The sequence below is a fragment of the Engystomops pustulosus genome, chromosome 2, assembly GCF_040894005.1.
Source record: "Engystomops pustulosus chromosome 2, aEngPut4.maternal, whole genome shotgun sequence".
NCBI classification, from domain to species: domain Eukaryota; kingdom Metazoa; phylum Chordata; class Amphibia; order Anura; family Leptodactylidae; genus Engystomops; species Engystomops pustulosus.
Genome location: NC_092412.1, coordinates 67200060 through 67223235, shown reverse-complemented (window position 1 = coordinate 67223235; position 23176 = coordinate 67200060). Strand labels below are relative to the sequence as shown.

At 42.8% G+C, this 23176-nt stretch overlaps 1 protein-coding gene across 3 annotated transcripts in view; it reads right to left on the bottom strand.

The window, feature by feature from the left end:
* Positions 1-23176, bottom strand: part of KMT2D (lysine methyltransferase 2D) — a 70976-nt gene that overhangs the window by 5163 nt on the left and 42637 nt on the right. For all 3 annotated transcript variants that reach the window (XM_072135130.1, XM_072135132.1, XM_072135131.1), the window contains 16 exons: positions 21997-22139; positions 18244-20126; positions 17997-18120; positions 17439-17526; positions 16763-16829; positions 15069-15301; positions 8680-14367; positions 7319-7456; positions 6887-7054; positions 6639-6795; positions 6477-6549; positions 6201-6376; positions 4051-4193; positions 3828-3963; positions 3413-3546; positions 868-2020 (listed from right to left, as the gene is read on the bottom strand). In XM_072135130.1, coding sequence (XP_071991231.1) covers positions 868-2020; positions 3413-3546; positions 3828-3963; positions 4051-4193; positions 6201-6376; positions 6477-6549; positions 6639-6795; positions 6887-7054; positions 7319-7456; positions 8680-14367; positions 15069-15301; positions 16763-16829; positions 17439-17526; positions 17997-18120; positions 18244-20126; positions 21997-22139 — 10504 coding nt within the window. The remainder of the gene's footprint in view (positions 1-867; positions 2021-3412; positions 3547-3827; positions 3964-4050; positions 4194-6200; positions 6377-6476; positions 6550-6638; positions 6796-6886; positions 7055-7318; positions 7457-8679; positions 14368-15068; positions 15302-16762; positions 16830-17438; positions 17527-17996; positions 18121-18243; positions 20127-21996; positions 22140-23176) is intronic.

Genomic DNA, 23176 nt, shown 5'->3' with positions numbered 1-23176 from the left:
AATGTCCCATCTGCCCCTGTATTACAGCGCCGTGCACCATTTATCTCTATGGAGAGGGGCTAGGGCGAGCAGTGCTCACCCCCTCCTCGGCAAGGCGGGCACACGTTTCCATGAATGTAGCTTAGGTCTTGAGAAATTGGAAGAAACTTTATGAAAAGAAAGTCAACACAGGCAGTTAACCCCGTAAATTTTAGAATGGCTCTTAATGGGTAAGATTAGGTCAACATCAGTGAAGCAAAATCAAACAAATTGAAGCCAAGCATGCCTGATACTCAAAAGTACCCTTACTTGGCTATTGCTGGAGATAAATCACCGACAATATTGCATTATTTTGAAAACGTGTGTACTATTACAATGGGCCAAAGAGTGACAGCATGGACTGTAAAAGATGCCCAAAAGGTGAAAAACAACTGCAAAGTATAAAAACCATTTGCACAACTCTGCACCAAGCTAAAATGGGTTTGGATTGGTTGCAATGGGAATCCGTAACTGTACGCTGGACATGGTGGTCAGATCTTGTAGAGAGGGGCACTAGAAGAGGTGCACACTCCGTAGCCTGCTTGGTGCAGGAGAAGATCACTCCTGACTATTGCCGTCAGAAAGAAAACTCCAGGACTTTGAGTGAACTTAGACAAGACATTCTGCAGTCTGGATGTAAGCCTCTTCATACTGCCCCAGAAAAGGTATTTAGCGGAGTTGGGTTTGTTTGAACTTTTGAAAGCAGCAGAATTGTGTATGTGTGCAAGTTTGAATGCATGCAAAAATAGAGACTATTTTTTGTCACATAACTTTACAGTTCGTGTTTAATATGCTATAACTTCTATTTCACAAATTAGTGATATTTTTATGTTTATTTTTATGTCATACCTTGGGGAGAGGAGTCTCGCAGTACTACATCCTCGTAACCATACTCGATGACTTGCACAGTGAATTCTGGCTGACCGTTGTTATCACACACTCTACAGCGATAAGAGCAACGACGATGACTATGTCTCATGCTCCAATAAATCCGTGTAGCCTCAAATCCCACGGGATACAAGGCGGTGACACTGTGAAAGTCTTGCATTTGATGAGGCAGAAGTTGGCCAATGGCATGAAAAACAAGTCCTCCAACTCTGAACATGTGGATACGGTCCCCACGCTGAATGATGCTGGCAATCTGACTTACTTCATCACGTTCAATGTATACTCGCCGGAAGACTGTAAAAGAATTCAGTTCTTGCTCACAAGGCCCCTTTAACTTGTGCATTGGACAAAGCATAGTCTTGTCCTTAAAGAACATGCACTTGGCACGAATGGCACAGGCAAAATGATAGACATTTGGGCAGCGTATGCGGTTGCAGCTATTCGTGGCACCTGTTTTCTGGCACAGGCTGCATTTTGTAAGTAATCCACGATGCAGTGCCACTTCCACATTGATCAGTGCACCCCCCTGTGTCTCATATACCTCTGTGGACCACAAAGCACAGTTAAGGTGGACCCAGAGATCAAGATCAAGGTTGAGAAGCCGTGCAGGTCCATCAGTAGCTCCATCACCCTCTTCATGACAGAAGCAACACTTTCGGAGGTCTTGAGGCAAGGTGTCAGGTTTAAGAGTAGTACCAAGTCTTTCTATGACCTCACACACTTCCTTCTCACAATTCCGTGTGTTTATTTTTTGGAAAGTTATGAGGATATGCAGTCTCTTCCAGCGAACACCTTTCCACTTTTTAATTTTTGGCCGAAGGTCTTCCACAATTTCCTCAGAGGGTCGTGCCCTTTGCTTAATTTTGGCTGCTTCCATAGATTCGTCATTACTAGGGGACTGAGGAGGAGGCAGAGGACAGAGTATAGGAGTGGGGACCGGCTCTGGTTCTGGTTCTGGAGGAGGAGGTGGTTCAATAGGACTAGCAGGGGATGGTGAAAATGGAGAAGGAGGAGGAGATGTTTCTTCAGGTAACACAGGAAGTGCACGAACATCCAGATTGGACACATTATTAACATAACAATGATTTACAGCCTTCTCTGCAATAGTTTCCTCCTTAAAAACAAACAGATATATATGCGATTTAGAGTGTGAGAACATAAAGCATTCACAAATCAATATAACATCGTTCAATATGTTACATACAACACACACGCCACTGGAAAAGCAAGCCATATGAACCCAAGAGTATTTTTATAATGGGTTCCCTGCCCCACGCATCCTTTACAAAAGTCTCATCATGGTATAAAACAGAATAAATTTCTCCTTACTAATTGCTTGCTGTTCCCCTGCCACCATTTGTAACCAAGACTCTAGCAATAAATGGTTGTAGCAGGGACATGAGGTTACTGATGGAACCACTGATTGGCTGCAGTGATCACATGTAAAAGGGATCCAGAGAAGTGACAGGTAGTAGCTGTAGAAAGATTTTACTCCTTTGTATAGTCAGTTTTGGCGATAGAAAAAAAATGATGGGCCTGGCCAACCACTTTAATAGCAGAAGTGCTTAAAGGGCACCTACCACCACAAATCTACCTATAAAGGTAGATTGGGTGGTAGGTGGATCAATGGGACGTGAGGATTAGCCCTTTTAAGGGCTAATCCTCACGTCCCTGCACTTTTTTGATAACTTTTATTAGATATATATTCAAATTTACTTATGCGGCTACTAGGGCGTGGAGTAGCCGCATCTGAGGTTACACGAGGCGGCTACTTCACGCCCCGGTAGCCACTTTACCCCTCCTACTCACCCATTGATCCTCACGTCCCATTGATCCACCTACCACCCAATCTACCTTTATAGGTAGATTTGTGGTGGTAGGTGCCCTTTAAAGGGAACCTGTCACCAGGGACCTTGTTTTCACTAAAGACCGGTTACAGAAGCCCATCAGCCCTGCAGTGCAAATCTGCCTTTCTGCTTTCTAAGCATTTGCATTACAATATAATTGTGGGTTATAACTTTCCTCACACCCTGACAAAATCCTCTGTGTAGTCCCAGGGGTTGGGCTTTGGTTTGGATGCATTTCAAAAAACAAGTGCTGCAGACTGCTCGGCTCTCGCCTTTGTGCTCCTGTACAGCTCCTCCCTCCTGCTTCTTCACAGAGCTTACAACCTGGTAAGCTGACATCCGTGGGGGAGGGAGAAGCTGTACAGGAGCACAAAGGTGGGGGATGATAGCTGAGGAGTGAGAAGCACAGACAAGTCACATGGTTTTTGAAATGCATCCAAACCAAAGCCCAACCCCTGGGACTACACAGCAGATTCTGTCAGGGTGCAAGTTAAGTAATAACACGCAATTATACTGTAGTGCAAATGCTCACAGAAAATGTTCTACCATTTGTCCTAAAGATTACAGCAGGAAGTAGATAGCTAGTTCTTTTATTAAAAAGACCAGGACCCCTAAGATGCATTTAACAATTCACTTCCGATAGGTTGGTAGATACTTACTTGTGAGAGAAGAGTAATAATGTCCAGCTCATTCTTTAACGTGTATCCAGGAAGCACTGCATCAAGCTGCTTGAGCCAGTCTGTGGTGTTCTCCAGCTTTCCTGGTTGAGTTTTGTCCTTGTCACTGGAGTCGCCTGTAAACATGAAAATTACCATTTAAAAGTGGAAGGAACGGATACTGTTGCAGGCACCTGCATTCCCAAGAGGATGCAGCACTAAATCTACATTGTGGTCTCATCATTTTGAGAATCAGCAGATTGATCCAGTCCTCAATCATTAAGTGATAGCAGATGCTAGATATGGGTCATCACGTCACAATATAGATTTACTAATATTCACTGTACACCATTCCATTTCAGCTAAATTTATTTATCATCCAAAACGGCTTTATAGTGGGTGAAGCAATTTTGCTCACCTTCAGTCAAGGGGTCCAAAGGCTTCTTTACATCAACACTACTTTTCAGCCCACTCTCTGGGAAAAGTACTTCATACGAGTTTGGTAACTTGATGCTCAGTAAACCAGCTACTGCAGCAACCACACCATTCAAATTCTAGTAATCAAAGCAGAGTGGTAAAAAGAACATTCACAGAACATGTAAAGTATCTGACAATAACATAACAAATATTGCTTAGCATACCTTTGCTGCTGCAGCAGATACTGTCAACATGACAGACACTTCACTACCCTTTGTTTTATCCCATGACACGGTTCCTCCGGTAACATTTAATGTTGTTTTATCAGTGGACTCTGAAGACTCTGTAGGTTTCACATCTGGGAACACTGTATCAAGATATTAAAGGAAATCAGCCAGTTCTGTACAAGTGTCACAAATCTCCTTCTACACATTATACGCTAGGCGTATGGTAAGGGTTAGACAAGAGGGACCCACAATCATCACCTCCCATTTAGAGGGGTACGGTCCCCCTAGGACATTCACTTTAAACCATTAATGACCAGGCCCTTTTTGGTTTTTGCATTTTCACTCTTCACCTTCAAAAATCTATAAAACTTTTTTATTTTTCCATGCACAGGGCTGTGCGACGGCTTGTTTTCTGTGTAACAAATTGCACTTCATAGTAACGATATTTAATATTCCATGCATGTACTGGGAAGCGGGCAAAAATTTCCAAATGTGGTAAAAAAGAATGCATTTGCACCGTTTTTTTGTGGGCTTCGATTTTACAGCTTTCATTTTGCCATGTTCTGGCGCTAAAAACTTTTTCCTACTTCAGTGTATGGTGTCATTTTTGCGACTTTTGATGACGATTTCGATGCTACCATTTTTAGGACTCTACAGCCTTTTGATCACTTTTTTTTATATTTTGCAAAAAATGGAAAAAAGTGCCATTTTTGAATTTGGGCACTATTTTCCGTTACAGAGTTAAAAGGCCAGGAATAGCCGTTATTATATTTTGATAGATCGGACATTTTGGTGTGACATATGTCAGTTCTAGGGAAAGGAGGGCGATTTGAATTTTTATTTCAATTTTTAACCATTTTTCAGACCCTCTAGGGTACTTTAAAGGCATCTACCAACAGGAAAAGGATTGTATGCAGATGAGCCTGAAGGACTCCAGGCTTCATAGATACCTATGGAACTATCCCAAATAGTAAACAAGCATTAATCCATTATTAGTTAGATCGATCTCAATAATTAAATTCTGAAAATGCCCTATACCAGTGATGGCAAACCTTTTAGAGGCCAAGTGCCCAAACTACAACAAAGACCCGCTTATTTATCGCAATGTGCCAACACAGAAATGTAATTTGTGATTTATACTCCCTTCTCTGTCCCAGCTTTCATTGATACCAGCACCCTGAGGACACCAATAAAGCAGAAAATAGTCCCAGGTACAGCTGTCACTTTAAAATAGGTCTGTGCACAACAAGTCCTGGGCTGTCTGGGACTGCAGGAAGATACCTGGAGTCATCTCTGGTGATGGCCTGAGTGCCCACAGAAAGGGCTCCGAGTGCCACCTCTGGCACCAGTGCCATAGGTTAGCCAGCACTGCCCTATACCATAGTGTACATAATTATTGAGAGTGAATACCCTAACCAAATATAAAGAACCAAGAGGAAATTACATATACCCATTCTCATTAAAAAAATATATTTTATTTGAAAAAGTAAAAAAAAAAAATAAATAAATAGCCGCTCACAGGGACATTATATTAGGAGTGTAAACAAGTGAGCCACTACACATACGCCAAGTATATACAAGACTCAAGTGTCAAAAAATTATGTATAAAGTCAAATAAAGATTAAGAAATGGATCTAAAGGGACTCAGAATTCATAAATCACATACTAAGGCTGCATTCATTAACTATGGAGTCTGCATACAGTCTTTCATCCTGGTGGAAGAGGTCCATTAACCCTAGGTTGTCCGATTGATCGATCCTACCATACACTGCCATACTACAGTACGGCAGTATGTGAGGATTTTACACTTGTATTACAATGTGCAAATTGCACATTGTAATACACTGTGTACAAAGAGACAGCCTTGGATCTTTGTGTGACCCGAGGCTGCCATAGCAACAGTTGTTACCGGTGAGCGGTTGCTGCAATATGCAGCACACACTCACCGGCTATGGAGAGAGCCCATCCCATGAGCACTCTCCAACCACCCGCAGCCGATGCGTGATGTATTACTACGTCACACGTCGGTAAGCTGTTAAATAACCATTATGCAACATTGTAAAATAGTTAAGTAATCATCAAATCCGTAAGCAAGAGGTCAAACGAGGACATTAGGACAGGAAAAATGACATTGAGTGATAACCAACCTGGTATGGGACACCGAGGAATGAGTGGTATGACTGGAGACAGGGCTCGCTCTTCTTCCTCCTCTTTCACATCACACAATGAAGGAAAGCGCTGAGTATCCTCCCCAAGAATACTTTCTGGAGAAGAGGCTGGAACAATGCTATCGGGAGAATCACTTTCCTCATCACTCTCCATTCTAGAAGAAATGAAGACAATTTTTTTTTTTTTTTAATTGTGCACAAAACCAAATAGTTTTGAGGAAACCTTCAACTAAAACATAGTAAATGACAACTTACCGGACATCCTCACTTTGGTTATGTGGAGGAGTAGGAAGTGCAGCCAAAAGGTCCAAGCTCCGTTCATCTGTACCTACAGAACAGTAATAGAAGTTACTTAGATACAACATACACAGTATCTGCAGGTTGTACAGTCCATGTCCTGCAGACAATTCAGCGCACCTTTTTTAACTTCTGCCTCTGTAGCGCTCTCCGATTCCTTTTTGGTTTCGCTCAGATCTTCTGTTGCAGTCACACCATTCACCATTTTTTGCTGCACAGAAGGAGGTGGAGTTGGAGGCAAGGAAGAAGGAGGCGTAGGGGGATTACTAAGGTTGTTCTTCAAAACAAAATAAAGCCAAGTTAAAACATTTAGTGAGCAGGGGAGCTACATCTCTATTCCATGTATTACAGCAAATGAATCCAAGTACCTTGCTGAGTAGCTGAGTGTAGTAGTCTGGGATACTCTCCAGAGCACCGCTGCCAAATGACCCTTTAAGAGGGCTTTTCCCATTTACTGGCGAACTGCTGCCAAAAGGTGCAAATAGGCTGAAGTTTGCTGTAATTGAAGGCTCCATCAGAGGCAACAGGGAAAGCTCCTGTGAAATAATCAGGAATTTATCATAAAGTCAATGATGCAATTCCTAAAGAGGTTGTCCAGCAGAAGAGGGGCGGCATAGTCAACTGCAAACAATGGGGGAGATTCATTAGGAGTGTCATTTTCCTACAGCCATTTATAAAATTTAAGCGTAACTGCGATTGAGTGCAGGATTGTTCGTGTTGGTCATGGCACCCAGACACTTCTGATAAATCTCCCACATTATATAACAATATCTATGCTGTACAACGAGCAATGATCATACCTGCTTCAGTTGTTTCACAATAGCTTCTGGGGATTTCAGGCCGTCTTCCCTACGAATCTTTTTACGGGAGTTTTGTACTCGTTCATTGGTCTTCTGTGTCCTTTTTGGCTTGGGTACCACCTTCTTAGCACAAACATCCTGCAGGGGAAAAAGCAAAGATCAAATGAAGACAATATCAGTATAATAGTCCAGTGGACAGAACTAGAGACAGGACTGAGCTGAAATATGCAAGTTTTATTATAAAAGTAAGTAAATGGTAAACCTTTGTGTGCAGAGCAGGGCTGCTGGCCTAGATAAGCTATACTATATAAATTAAGAAATTCACCATTTTCCACATTCAACAACTACTTTTGATACGTGTAATGCAACACCATACAACACCTTCATTACACATGTATTAAGGTCTTCTTTTGTGTTGCACTACATGTATTAAAAGGGAGTTCAACAGCAGCTCAGTTTTTGAGCATGCAGTCAGCATGTCAGTGTTGGTATTAGACCTGGAGATCTCTGGAACCATTCCTGTTTGTGTGAGGTATTAGTAGCAGCTGGACTGTGAAACATGTATTCATATTTCAGGATTGTAGCTGGACTAAGGGTGTCTGATGTGCTATGTAGTATTTAGCCTGCTGTTGCGAATGCAGAGGGCTAAGAGCAATCAAGACAATCCCACAGCTACAATCCAGGATTTTTTTTTTCTTCACAGTTCTGTTGCTACAGACATAGTATGGTAACAGATCTCCAGGACCGCTACCAAACACTACTTGCAGATTTGTAGATCTGGTAGACTCCTTTTTAAGGTGTTGTATAAAGTTATAATCTAAGTAACTGTATTCTTTATAACAATATAAAAATTCAGGATCATCTTTCCTTAGATTTTGTGCTGTTTACTTTCTACATATTACAATCAAGCTTGGGGAATGGATGATGTGTCCTTTGTTTGCTTTTAATCTATGGTTTAAGGACCTTGGGGGACCCTCAAAAGGCCATGAAAAGGCTCTTGTGTACATGTATTGAGAGCTGGAACAGATGTATAACGATTTCAAGGGTAAATGTCCTTCTCAGGATAACATTTGTTGGGTGGTCAGGTGATGGGGGAAGGACCAGGAGACAATGGTGGGAGCAGTTGGCTCTGGGTCCATGTGGCAGCTGGAATCAGAATCTGTGGCTCCAGTAAAATGTAAATGAGAGCCACATGGACTCAGAGCAATGTATCATGTTTACATTAGGCCAAAGAGCAGTGCGGGGACAGGGACCACCAATGACCTATTGATAGCTTATTCTGTGAATAGGCCACCAATATGAAATCATGTCAACATTTTAACATGCATTTGAGGCATGGATTCACATAATTAGCAGCGTACCTCTTTAATACAAGGCGCAGTTTGCAGTTTTTGCTCCAGAACAGTCAGCTTATTGTCAATGTGTCCATTTATGTCGGCATGAATGCCATCTGAAGATCGCTGTGATGCCAGCTGTACAGTCTTTGCCCGCAGCAGTTTTTGCAGGAGAAGATGTCCAGCCTCTCCTTTGGCTGCAATATTCTGTGTCTCGCTATTTGCCTCACATTTAATGTCTTCATGTCCAGACACACGCTCATCCACAGACCCTTCAGGAAGCTTGGCTACCTGTACCTCTTCCCCATTCTCAAGGTGATTAGCAGGTCCAGCTTGGTTTTCTTTGCCGGCCTGATCTATTTCCATTCCCTCCTCCAGCGAGGAGGGTCCGCCATGTTCATTAGGACAAGATTTGTTTCCAATATCCACAGGAGATTTATTCTCTTTCGACTCCTCTAGGGGGTTTACAGGTTCTCCTGATGTGATCTCGGATACATGGTTAGCCTCTTCTGCTTTGTTATCCTGGGTACACTCAACTGCAGTAGTAGTAGTTGCCACATCTGAATTTTCTGTGGATTTCGGCACCACGTTTGGCTGGGTAGACTGGGACATTGTTGGATCCAAACCAGACTCTGCAGTATTAGTTACCTGTTCCCCGAGGGATTTGCTTAGACCTTCCACTTGGGAGGTTGATGCTGCTCCAGAGCATGACGCAAAGTTTTCAGAGGGCTCTTTCTTTGGTTCCTGTAAAGGCGCTTGCTGCAGCTGTGCCTGTTGCTGGCGTAACTGCTGTATATGCATCTGAAGCTGCTGTTGTAGCTGGAGCTGTTTCTGAGGTGGTTGATTGAGCATTTGTTGTTTCAACTGCAGAATATGCTGTACCTGCTGAATCTGATGGGGTTGAAGCTGCTTGTGATGTTGCATTGGACTCTGTTTTAACTGCTGCATGTGTGGTTGCTGTACCTGAGGAGATTGCTGCTGGGCGTTTTGTTGCATCTGGACTAAATTTTGCTGGAGCTGATTTTTTCCTTCGAAGGACTGGTGTGCTGTAGTCTGGTGAAGTTGTACTTGTGCAGCTTGTTTCTGCTGCATTTGCTTTAACTGTATTTGCTGTATTTGGTTTTGCTGATGTGCCATCTGCTGAATCAGTTGGGAATTTTGTGTGGCCGGTTGGTTCAGGATTTGCGGAGCTACTTGCACATTTTGCAGCTGTTGAAGCTGCATCTGTGCCTTGTTCTTGTTTGCAGGTGGCATCTGCTGTTGCAGAATTGTTGGTTGCGTCTGCTGGCACTGCTGTATGACTTGAGATGTTTGATTTGGCAAAGTTTGAGGCTGTTGCCCTGGTATACTTTGCTGCAATTGAGTCGCATGCTGAAACTGCTGCAGAACCTGCTGTGACTGTTGGATTTGTTGCACATGTTGTTGTGGTATCACTTGGAAAGAGGAAGATTGTTGTCCCGGTTGCAGATGTATCTGCTGTGTCTGTTGCTGATCACTTTGGTTTGGGTGCTGCATCAGACCATGTTCCTTTTGTTGGGGCGGCAACTCGGCCCCCTTTGCATCATGAGGCTGGTCAAGGTGTTGACTTGTCTCTTGGTTTTCAGTATGGGGAGATCCTTGCTTTTCTTGTTCTGATTTTTGTGGCATCAGATGATGGCTATTAGAGGGGGACTCATCCTGGCTTAGGAGCATTTCGTTCTGTTGATTTAGGTTTTCCGTTTGTGGCGATTTTTGGGCTGTTGCTTGACTAATCTGTATATGGTGCTGTGCTTGAGACACAGTCTGCTGCGTCTGCAGTCCCAGTGATGGTTTGACTTGCTGTTGTGTTAACTGTGTCTGCTGCAATACCTGATGCTGTGACGGTAACAACTGTTGCATTTGCTGATGTTGGGGTTTGTGTTGTATTTGAAACAGAGAGTCTTGCGTTGGCTGCGTTTGCTGCACAGAATGCAGTTGCTGCTGTTTCTGCAGCTGTTGTTGCTGTTGCACCTGTAGCAGTTGTAGTTGCTGCTGCTGTGCTTGCTGTAGAAGTTGCAGCTGTTGTGTTTGTGGCAGTTGATGAATTTGCTGTTGGACATTCTGCAGCTGTTGAAGTGGTTGTGGAGTCTGTTGCAATTGCTGTGTCTGCTGTAGTTGCTGCTGAGATGGCTGCAACGGTTGCTGAGGATTCTGCAGGAGTTGCGGTGTCTGCTGCAGTTGAGAATGTTGTTGTGCCAGATGCTGTGGATTCTGCTGCTGCTGCTGCTGTTGGGTCTGCTGCAATTGCTGAAGCTGCTGCTGCTGTTGGGTCTGCTGCAATTGCTGTAGCTGCTGCTGCTGTTGGGTCTGCTGCAATTGCTGTAGCTGCTGCTGCTGTTGGGTCTGCTGCAACTGCTGTAGCTGTCCGGTCTGCTGCAACTGCTGTTGCTGTTGGGTCTGATGCAATTGCTGAAGCTGCTGCTGCTGTTGGGTCTGCTGCAACTGCTGTTGCTGTTGAGTTTGGTGAAGCTGCTGCTGTTGGGTCTGCTGCAACTGTTGTTGCTGTTGAGTTTGCTGAAGCTGCTGCTGTTGGGTCTGCTGCAACTGTTGCTGTTGAGTTTGCTGAAGCTGCTGCTGTTGGGTCTGCTGCAAATGCTGTTGAGGCTGCTGCAACTGCTGAGTTTGCGGAAGCTGCTGCTGTTGGGGCTGCTGCAACTGCTGGAGCTGTTGCTGTTGAGTTTGCTGAAGCTGATGTTGAGGCTGCTGAAGCTGTTGCGTCTGCTGCAACTGCTGGGCATGTTGTAACTGATGCAGCTGCTGCTGTTGGGTATGCTGCAGTGGCTGCTGTTGACTCTGCTGCAACTGCTGGAGCTGCTGCTGAGTCTGTTGCAACTGCTGGAGCTGCTGCTGCTGAGTCTGTTGCAACTGCTGGAGCTGCTGCTGTTGCTGCGGATTCTGCTGAAGCTGCTGCGGATTCTGCTGAAGCTGCTGCAGTTGATGCTGAGACTGCTGTAATTGCTGTAGCTGCTGCTGTTGTGTTTGCTGTAACTGTTGGATCTGCTGTTTTTGTTGAGCTTGTTGCAGTTGTTGAAGCTGCTGCTGCGTAAGCTGGCTGATTTGTTGCTGCTGCTGTTGAGATTGCGTTACTTGTTGAATCTGCTGCAACTGTTGAATTTGTTGCAACTGTTGGACAGGTTGTAGCTGCTGTTGGGCTTGCTGCAGCTGTTGCAGTTGCTGTTGTGTTTGCTGCACTTGCTGCTGTACCAGCTGCAACTGCTGTAGCTGCTGAGGAGATTGCTGAAGCTGTTGGACATGCTGCCGAGTCTTCTGCAATTGCTGAAGTTGCTGCTGCAAGTGCTGCAGCTGCTGAGTCATTTGCTGCTGTTGAGCCAAGTTCAACTGTTGCTGTGGCGTTTGTTGTAAAGGCTGAACCTGCTGCATAGGAGTTTGTTGTAACGTCTGTGCCTGTAATTGGTGTTGCTGCACCTGCATCTGATGCAATTGTTGCGGAGTCACATGCAGTTGTTGCTGCTGCCGTGCTTGCTGGAGCTGTTGTGGTGCCTGCTGTATTTGATGTTGTACTAGCTGAGGCTGTGACAACTGATGTACCTGTTTAGACTGTTGCATTTGCTGCAGCTGTTGCGGACTTTGAAGGGGCTGTTGTAATTGATGTTGCATTTGTTGTACTTGCACTTGTTGTGGCTGCACCTGTTGCATCTGAACTGACTGGCCCTGTTGTGTCGGCTGCAATGGTAACTGTTGACTTTGTTGAGGTTGCTGCGGATGTTGTGCTTGCTGCTGCATTTGATACTGCGATGCTGGTTGATGATGAGTTGATGATACTTGCTGAGGCAATCTATACTGAGGTGGTGGTTGATGGGACTGTTGAGTAGTATTATACCTTCCCACTGGAGATTTTAGCAAGGAGCTCTGTTCAGTTTCATTAACTTGTGACGCTTCAGCAGTGTTTTCTGCTTTAACTTTCTGTGTAATTACAGATGGATTTTCTTCAACAAAATGGGACTGTGCCTGTTCACTTCCCCCTTGCCGAATTTGAAAAACAGCTCCTGATTGTGTCGGGTTTCCAGAATTCCCATTAGGAACTGTAGAATTTGCAGATTGCAACGGATCTTGACCCATATTCTGTCTAAGAGCTTGGCTCTGTGCTTGTTGGTGTCTCTGGATTAGAATGGCCTGTAACTGTTGCTGCTGCTGTGGTGTTAAATGACGCAATTGCGGATTTTTTGCAATAATTCCCTGAAGCTGAGCTCTGATGTGAGCCATGAGCTGGGTGTTTTGTAATGCCATTAGATATGGAGTCTGCTGCCCACTTAGTGTTGGTCTTTGTTGCCCTAATGTATTGGGTAGGTGCTGCCCCAAATTATCTTTGGCCTGTTCATTTCCCTGCATCTGTACTGGACTTTGGCCAACAATTCTCTGTACCTGGATAAGATTTGGTTGCTGTGATACTGCAGCAGAAATGTGTGCGTTATCCTGATTGAGAGGATTCGGAGTAGTGTTTTGCACTTGATCTGGCCTTTGACCAAGACTTGGCACACTTGGTTGTTGAGGTGACAGAATAGCATGGTGCTGTTGCCTTAGAGATGGTTGCAGAGGACTGCTTGAATTATAGAGAGCATGTTCTTGATCAGAAGACTGACTTAACTTTTGCCCATCCTCTGTCATTAGTGGAGGTTGCACATCTGTACCTTGGTTTATTGCGCCAAGAGAATTATGAATCAGGTCCCGAGACGGCTGATCACTAGGTTCTTGTGTTCCAGGGCTGCTGGTCGGCTGCTGAACACCTAGTTGCTGTCCTTGTGTATCTGTGCTTTCATGAAGTAATGAGCTCTCACTCAAGTTTGCGTCCTTGGTATTCATGTTTTGCTGTGCGGTAAGACTTTGAGATTGTCCGGATATGTTTATAGTTGCAGACTGTGTTTGCCCTGTTAGTGTTGGTTGTCCCAATGTGCTTCCTCCTTGATTTAACACTGACTGCTGTTGGAGATGTGTCATACCAATCAAATTTTGTTGAGGTTGTGTCAACACAAGCTGGGATCCTACATTTTGTTGGGCCATCGGAGACTGACCCAAAACTCTTTGCTGTTGCTGTCCAATTAAAATATGTCTCTGTTGGGTTGTATGATGTTGTAAAACAGATGACTGTGGATGCCCCATAACAGTTGGAGGAACCTGTGAGGGGGATTGTTGTACCACCAAGCCATGCGAGCTTCCAATAAGCCCATGCTGCTTGGCCAACATTGCTTGAGACAGGTTGCTCTGAGAGGAAAGTGGAAAGTTCTGGTGTTGCTGCTGCTGTTTCTGTGCCAACTGCAATCTCTGCTGCTGAAGCTGCCGCTCTTGAATCATCCTTTGCTCAGCTGTAAGCCCCTGCAAAGCCTGAGGTGTGGGATAAAAGCCGGCAGAGGTTCCAGGAAGGGCCGTATTTCCCTGAGCTTGATGCTGCTGTGGTATTGATTTGATATAAGCAGCACCATGCTGCGTTGTTTGCATGGCTAGACCTGGCTGCAGACCACGTAGATTTGTGGCTTGTGCAACAAGCTGGTTGTGTTGTATAGACGATGCTTGTTGTAGGCTGTGACCACCAACAATTTGACCTGGAGCTTTGGTCAACACCCTAGAGTTTTGGTTTGGGCTAACAGGAAGCACACCAGAGTTTTGTTGTTGTTGGTGCTGCTGCTGCTTGTTCCTATACTCTGTCATTAAGTTTGTATGCTCCTTCTGTTGCTTGCGGACCTAAGAGTAAAATAATTTTATATTAATATATTGAAATAAATAGTATAACTTAAAGGCAATCTCCAAAAATCTGAAACTGAAGCATGATAAAACACTGACTGGGGTAATCTTCTTAAATTTGTTTTCTATGGCCTCCTTCCTTCGAAAATAAATTTTTATTATACTAATGAGCCTGAAGGGCTCTGTTGGGCGTTTCCATAGCCCCTTAGTGATGTATCTTCACAGGTTGTTACAATGAAGAGAGCAGGTCTCCCCTTCCCCTGCACTTCCTGCTGCTGCTAGATTAAACAGGCAAAGGGTTACAGCACTGAAGGTTTCTGGGTACATCCATCATTAGGCTGGATTCCCACTACCTACACGGCAGCGAGCAGGGAGAGGAGGAGGGGGAGAGTGCTGCTTCTATTTTTTCACGGGATACGGATCGGTATGGTGCCACACCGTACCGCTCCTGTAGGGCGCCGTGCGCCCATTGCCATTAGTGGGAGACGTATATCGGCCGTATATACGTCCCCCATGCGGCAGTGTGAATGAGGCCTTAGTATAATTTAAAAGTTTAAGAAGCAAAACAAATATAGGAATATCACCACAGTCACAGTGCCTGGATCTAAGGAGTAAGTGTCCCTGGTTTATCATGCATCATTTTAACAAAATAAATAAATAAATAATAATAACGTTACTGAAATACATATTGTTGTACACACCTGGTCTAACTGCTTTTGGATTTTGCTTTGCTGTTCAGTGACCAGTTTTAACTTCTCTGCATCTGCCTCTGGAAACTCTCGCCCAGCTTTCTTGGCGGTTCTCTGTTTTGCACACAAAGCTTTGCGAGACTTCCGGTGAACACCAATTTGCTCTTCCAACACTTTCAGCTGCATTTGTAAGAGCTGTTGTGTATGGAAGAGCCACTCTTCATATTGTCGCTGGTCTGCTTCATCTGCAAGTTTGAAAGAAAAAAGAAAAAAAAAAAAAAAAAGTGTTAGGCTTTGAGTTCAAATGCAAGAATGAGACCACAGTAACACCTTCATGGAAAATATGTTTTTACTGGAACTAAACATACCAAAGCCTCTCAAAACCAGAAATAATTGAATTAACCCCTTAAGGACGCTGGTCCTTTTTTTTTTTTGCTGATTTCTCGCTCTCCACCTTCAAAAATCCATAACTTTTTCATTTTTCCGTGTACAGACCTGTGTGAGGGCTTATTTTGTGCGTGACAAATTTTACTTTCCTGTAATATTATTTATTTTAACATGCCATGTACTGCGAAGCTGAAAAAAAATTCCAAATGTGGAAAAATTGAAAGAAAAAAAAAAAAAAAAAAAAAAAAAAAACAACAACAACGCATGTTCTTGTGGGCTCAGTTTTTACGACTTTGACTGTGCACTCTAAATAACACGCCTACTTTATTCTTTGGTTCGGTGCGATCGCGGTGATACCAAATTTATATAGGTTTTATTGTGTTTTAAAACATTTTCAAAAATTAAATGAATGTGTACAAAAAAGAAAAATACATTTTTGCCATCTTCTGAAGCTAATAACTTTTTCATACTTTGGCGCACCGAGCTGTGTGAGGTGTTATTTTTTTGCAAAATGAGCCAACCTTTACAATGCTACCATTTTTAGGTCTGTGCGACATTTTGATCATTTTTTATTCCATTTTTTATGTGAAGTAAAAAGGTGTAAAAGTCGCATTTTGGACATTTGGGCTCCATTTCCCGTCGCGGAGGTCACCGCCGGCCGTAACCGTTTTTATATTTTGATAGATCGGGCATTTTGGGACGTGGCGATACCTAATGTGTCTGTGATTTTTACTGTTTATTATGTTTTATATTAGTTCTAGCGAAAGGGGGGTGATTAGAATTTGTATTTTTTTTTTTTTTTTTAAACCTTTTTTTTTCCACTATTTCTTAGACCATCTAGGGTTAATGTACCCTAGATGGTCTAAGAAATAGTGGAAATACTTCTGTATTGCAATATATGGCATTTTTGCAGCTTACTCATTACAATAAGCCACTGGCTCATTGTCACGAATCTGCAGATGCCAGATAGCCTCGGGTCAAACGAAGACCCAAGGCTACCATGGCAACCGATCGCCATCTTTTAAATGCCGCCGGCGACTTTGCCGGCGGCAACTAAAGGGTTAATAGCAAGCACCGACCGCGGTTATTAGGGGTGGGGGTTTGCTGCAATATGCAACAACCCCCACCTCTGTATGAACTCATCCCGTGAGCCCTCTTCATACATTCCCTATACCTCTGCGCCATAGAGCTACGGTGCAGAGCGTTAAGGGGTTAAACTAGTAGAAGGGAAATGAAAGTGTTCCTTCAAAATATGCATTTATAGCAATACACTTATAGACAATTAAAAAAAAAAAAAGGGGCAAAATAAAAATACTTACTGATCACTCCCTGAACAAATGCAGGAGGGTTAGGTCGTGGCTGAGTGGGATCAATTGGGGCCCTTTCCTGAAAAACAAAAATAAAAAACAAAACTTTAAAATGATGTTATCCAGGCAATTTCAATCATACAGAGGACTTGTCATCATCTCAAAATATTTAATAGATACCATTATACAGATTCTGACATAGTTTAGATTTTCTTTCTAGCCCCCCAGCCCAACTATACAAGTTATCCCCTAGGTGATCGGTTCAGAAATCACGAGAACGCGACCTGTTGCTCCATTCATTTGTATGGTAGTATCAGAAATTAGTGAGCACAGCTCTTAGCTATCTGCAGCACTTCTATTCACTGTATACAGGAGTGCCAGAGATGGTCAAAGATCCATTGTCAAAGATCAAATCAATAGTTTACAGTTTTCCACACAAAAAATAAAAGCTGAAAAAAAAAAAAAAAAAAGTAGAGCAAGGCTGGTCTCCGAGTCCAAATTCAAGTTATATATTTTGAAGAGTTCTCTATTCACTGACCATTAAAGAAGTTGAGATTGCCTTCTGTGATATATGCCTAAATGTGTAATTGAACATTTTATTTATTGTAGATTCAATATTATAAAGATTTTAGCCAGTCTGGGTGAAGAGTTTCATTTAACATATGGGTGATTCCACCCAAAAACTTACTTGAGCAGGTGCAGTGCCAGTACTTTGGGTGGTAGAATCAGTGGCTCCTGGAACTCCAAGCCTTTGAGCAAGTAGAGACACTTGTTGCCTAAAAATAAAATGTCATAATGGTATTAGAACTTTAGATTCAACCGCAACACCGTATCCACACTATTTAAATACTCTTTATTAAAACTGCACAAAAATGCCTCTTACCAAAATAAAACAATGTGTCGCATTTCGGACATTTAGGCGCCATTTCCCATTACCCTTCTGCACCCACAGCACAGCACCGAACACACTACAGGCACAGAGCACTGTCACATGCCCACCCCCTTTTCCCTCCTGTGTGAGCAGTATCTCTAAACAACTAGACCCAATCACAGGAGAAATCATCAAAGCCAGGAAACACATGTTGAACATAACCAGGCTAAAATGAGGAGGATAGCAAAAAAACTAATCAAAATAACAGGTAAAGCCGTTCTAACTTAACAAAAGCTATTGATTTGTTACAGGAGTTGCACATAACATGTCTTAATGAGTGCAACACAAAGGAACAAACATAAAATGGTTACGTACCTGTTCATGCCAGGAGTAACTCCAATGCTACCTTGTGCCATCACCTTTTTTATTCCCTTCAAAGCAACCATTTTAGCCTTTGCAATCGGGTCTATAATGTCCTCTGCAGCAAACTTGTCAAGATCTGAAATTTTACATTCAACAATAAACAAAGAAAGTTATTGCAAGATCGTATGTTTGAAAGTGGCGGCATCAAATATCTTAGTTGAAACAGTAAGGAATGTAATCAGAATGATATAATAAATACCTGTGTCAGGAAAGAAGTTGTTGGTCAGCTGCTGTTGCTGCTGCATGACAATTGGTGGCTGCTTGATGACCATGTGTTGTCCCATGACTGGCTTAGGAGGCAGAGTCTGTGGTTGTGCCCCACCAGCTTGTAACAAGTGTTGACCACTAAGCAAATGATTCTGGTTGGCTGAAACATGCATGGGAGACTCTAAGGTGGCGTTGGCCTGCACACCAACAAGTCTTTGTTGCATTTGCTGTTGAGGAGCCAAAAGTTGTTGGGTAGACCCTAATCCCTGATGTCTAGACACAATTCCAAGTCCTACTAGGTTTGCTTGATGACTTTCTTGTTGAAGGTGAGGTCCTGGCTGGTTGGACATAGCAGTATTGATCATTGATTGAGATTGGGCGCTTTCTGAATGTTGTGCAGACAATAGCTGCTTTTTCTGCTGTTCCTTCTTTTCATGTTCAAGAAGATCTTCAATGAGAAGAGGAAGTTCACTCGCTACCAGAGAGCTCTCCATTTTATCTAGGTCGTCGGTCGGAGAATGTCGTGAACACTGCAAACCTAGTGCTCCCTCATCCAGTTCAAATTTTCCCAAAATGAGGCTGCCTGGATTAGTTGCAGCCGAGGGTTCTTTGTTAGGGAAGAGGGGTCCAGTCTGGTTTATTGTTTGAACAGTATTTGAATTGACTGAATGCATGCTAGATCCGGCTTTTATTAATCCTGTTTTACCAGTATTATGAGGATTTTCATTTTTAATGGTACTGTTACCAGCAAACTGACAGGTATTGGTCTTCAGATCACTGTCTTCTAGCTTTGGTTTTAAATCTCCTGTATATGAAGACGGTTTTGGTTCCTCACTGGAAGGAACCTGAGAAGTGTTACCACCCCCAGGATGAAGTGAACCCATGTCTAGTCCAATATCTCCTGGTTGTCTATCTTTGGTCATTTCCAAGTCTCCACTAGCTTGCAACTCATTTGGTAGACTTTCTTTTTTTGCATCCTCAATATCTGGCTCTAGCTTAAGCATTGCCTCCTCTTCAGCCTTTTCATTTGCAGACTCAACCAAGCGCAAGTGTTCATTGAATATGTCCTTTTTGTCACCCGTGTCCAACTCTGGGTCTGTATAAGCAAGAAGATCAAATTCATCTCCATTTAAAAGATCATCTAAATGAGGGTCATTTGTTTCAAGATTATCAAGATTGTCCAAATCATCATCAGCTTTAGCAACATCAAGGCTTAAGTTAGCCAGGTCATCATCTTCCAGGTCTTTATGTGAATCAAAATCAACATCTAGTTCTGGTGGATCCTCACAATGGACTCTCCCACTTCCAAGGCCAGGAGCTGTTCCTGCCTTAGAGCCTTCAGTGGGTGGATTGGTTTGTGGAGGAATATTGGCTTGCTGCCGTGATATTTCTGTTGCCGATGCAACTTTTGTTTGTAAAGTGTGTGGGACACCCAAGTTGACTGCATGAGTGACTGCCGGTGGCAATGTTTTTTGAGGTTGTATTAATGGACTTCTCATTACAGGTACTTGCAATGGGTTACCATCCCCTCTCAATACCGCTGCTATTCCAGTGGGATTGGCTCCTTCACCTGACACATAGAAGCGAGGTCTATTCTGAGGGCAAGATGGTGAAAAAGGAACTCCAATAGGCAGTTTTTGGCCATGGTGGCGCAGTTCAATATAAGGTGCCCCACCAACAGTGACCTGATCACCAGGAAAAGGCAAGCGAACTACACCTCCACTATTCACCGCTGGACTTGAAGGTGGCCTACTGCCTTCTGGAAAGCGGACTGGTGCCAAAGTCCTTTGCCCTGCGACTGGTGACGGCCATACATGCGGTTGATCAGAATAAGATCCCCTCGAAAACAAGGCTTGAGTTCCTTCAGTCGAATGTCTGAAAATGTAAAAGAAACAGTTACCGGTAGTTCATTCCTAAAATTGTATTTATTTACTCATTTCATTGGCTGCCATCTACAACTCTCATGATCCCTCAGTTCTCAGTAACAGCTCCTCCCTCTTATGCTCTGCTCCCAGTGATGATCTAAACAGACTGTCCAGCTCTGTTACCATAGTAATGATGTGACTGCCATTACCCCAATGAGATTGGGGCCAGTAGCATTTTAATTCTTTAATTTAATTCTAATTATAGTGTATGACCACAACATTTTAAGGGAAGCAAAATGTTAAACTAATTTTAAATTACACATTAGCTAATATTTAAAATGGGTCATTTAAAATATTAACTATTCTTATTTGTGGAATACCCCTTTAATTCTGATTAACATAATCAAATTACCACATGTTCAGCAGCACAAAAAGAAAGAAACCCTGATCTGGCTGCAGGGTCACTCCAGTGCTTCCAGTTTGAGGCCACAGACCAGGTTACAACACAGGAAAACTTAATTGATGACCATGTCTGGGAGGCCACTCACTGGATGAAGCAGGCCCCAAGCCCCTCCTTGGAAGGCACAGAAACCAGCAGTAACAGAGGGATGTGGGAACTGAACTAGGATAAGTATATGTTTTTTTGTTTAGTTTTTTTTAATATTCCAGTCCCCTGGAGGTTGTTCATATTCATGGAAAAAATAAAGGGAACCCGTAGAGCGCTAGTAACTATCTGACACCCTTCTATAAGCCAAAATCGTCCCCTCAGATTCCTATATATTCAACTTTTACATTTTGCCCTTTATCCGAGGAGGTCTATAGCGAGTTAAGGTGGGGGTGGCCTCTTTGGGTGGAATCCAGCAGCTCCTCCTCATGCAACAGTAATGTCATATGACCAGGGGGACATCATTGGGGGTCCTTTAACCACCTGACATTATCAAACTGTGCACCAAGCACATATCTAATGAAAACTCAGCATATCATATCACATCACATGAAATAACAGCCCCCTGCATGGAGAAAGTCAGATACGTGTATGGGGTACAGTTTGCTAATGTTAAGAGGCTAAAGGACCTGTGAAGACGACACTCTGGTCACATGACATTAGTCCACGCCCCCTAACTTGCCTGGTATCTAGGGATCTATAGTGCAAGTTTATAACTGATTTTATGGGGATGTGAGGGAAAACATTTTTAGCTAAAAGAAGGGTGTCAGTTACTAGGGCTCTATGGGAACCTGCCACTAGCAGTATTTGTGAAAAATGTGGTGACAAGTTCCCTTAAGAAAGTTTTCCATGAATAAGAAAAAAAAACAAAAAACATACAGTTCAAACAAGTATGTTTTTTTTTTGTGGGCGGGGGGGAAGAGGAGGGGTCTTCATTCTCCAGCCCCCTGGAGGTATTTCATATTCATGGAAAACATGGTAAAGTGAACCAGTTTCCACATTTTTCACAAACACAGATAAAGGCAGGTTCCCATAGAGCCCTAGTAACTAAAATGCAGCCTTATTTTAGAAAAAAATTGTTTCCATTATATCCGCATAAAATCAGAGTTATAAACTTGCCTGGAATCTAGGGATCTATAGGGCAAGTGGGGGGCATGGTCTAATGTTAGGTTTCAGTGCGACTTCATCACAGGTCCTTTAGAGAACTGAGGAATTGATACAGAAAGCATATTGGAAAATTGTATAAAACTTAATTGCACAAACTATACAAATTATTTGCTGAAAGTGGGCAACCCCTTTAAATGTACTACATGCGTTACAGCATATCACTCTGTTCAGACAGATTTCTTGAACCCTGAAGATCATGTTGAAGTCTGCAGCAACAGCCATTTAAAATACTACGATTACTTTGAATTTATTGTAATTTTGAGCTTACCTGGCATCTACAGACACAGGAGATGCAGAAGGCAATGGCGTATTCAACCGTTCCTCTTGTGGAAATGATGTGGAAGCCACAACTTGTCCGGGTACTTTTGCAGGTCCTGGGGAGGCTGCAATCACTCCAAGGCTTCCTTTTTCCTGTTTTGTAAACAAAAAAAAAACACACACACACACACCATTAACCCCTTAACGACCTCGCCTTTTTAGTTTTTTCCCTTACATTTTTCACTCACCACCTTCAAAAAGCGAACTTTTTTTTATTTTTCCACATAAAGAGCTCTGTGATGGCTTATTTTCTGCGTAACAAATTGCATACGGTATTTCATATTCCATGCCGTGTACTGGGTCGCGGGAAAAAAAATTCCAAATGCAGTGAAAATGGTGAAAAACTGTATTTGCAACGTTTTCTTGTGGGCTTGAATTTTACAGCTTTCACTGTGCGCCACAAACGACATGTCTACTTTATTACTTCATTCTTTGGGTCGGTACGATTAAAGGGATACCAAATTTGTATAGGTTTTATAATGTTTTCATACATTTACAAAAATTAAAACCTCCTGAACAAATTTTTTTTTTATTTTGCCATCTTTTGGCGCCAATAACTTTTTCATACTTTGGTGTATGGAGCTGTGGGAGGTGTCATTTATTGTGACTTTTGATGGCGTTTTCATTGCTATAATTTTAAGACTGTGTGACCTTTTGATCAATTTTTATTGATTTTTATATATTTTTAAAAAAATGGGAAAAAAGTGCCATTTTCAACTTTGGGCGCCATTTTCTGTTACACGGTTAAATGCAGTGAAAAAAGTTATATTTTGATAGAATGGGAATTTTTGGACACGGCGATACCGAATGCGTTTATGATTTTTACTATTTATATCAGTTATATTATTTTTTTTAATTCTTTCATTTTTATTATTTTTCAAGACTCCCTGGGGTACCTTAACCTGAACAATCCTATCATATACTGCCATAGTACAGTATGGCAGTATAAGGGGATTTTCCTCATTCACTACAATGTGCAATTAGCACATTGTAATGAATGGGTTAAAACGAGACAGCCTTGGGTCTTCGTAAGGCCCGAGGCTGTCAAGGCGATCGATCGCCGCTCCCCGATGACGGCACGTGGAGTGACGATCCATGGCAAGATGGCAATCGGTGCTAGCAAAGATACG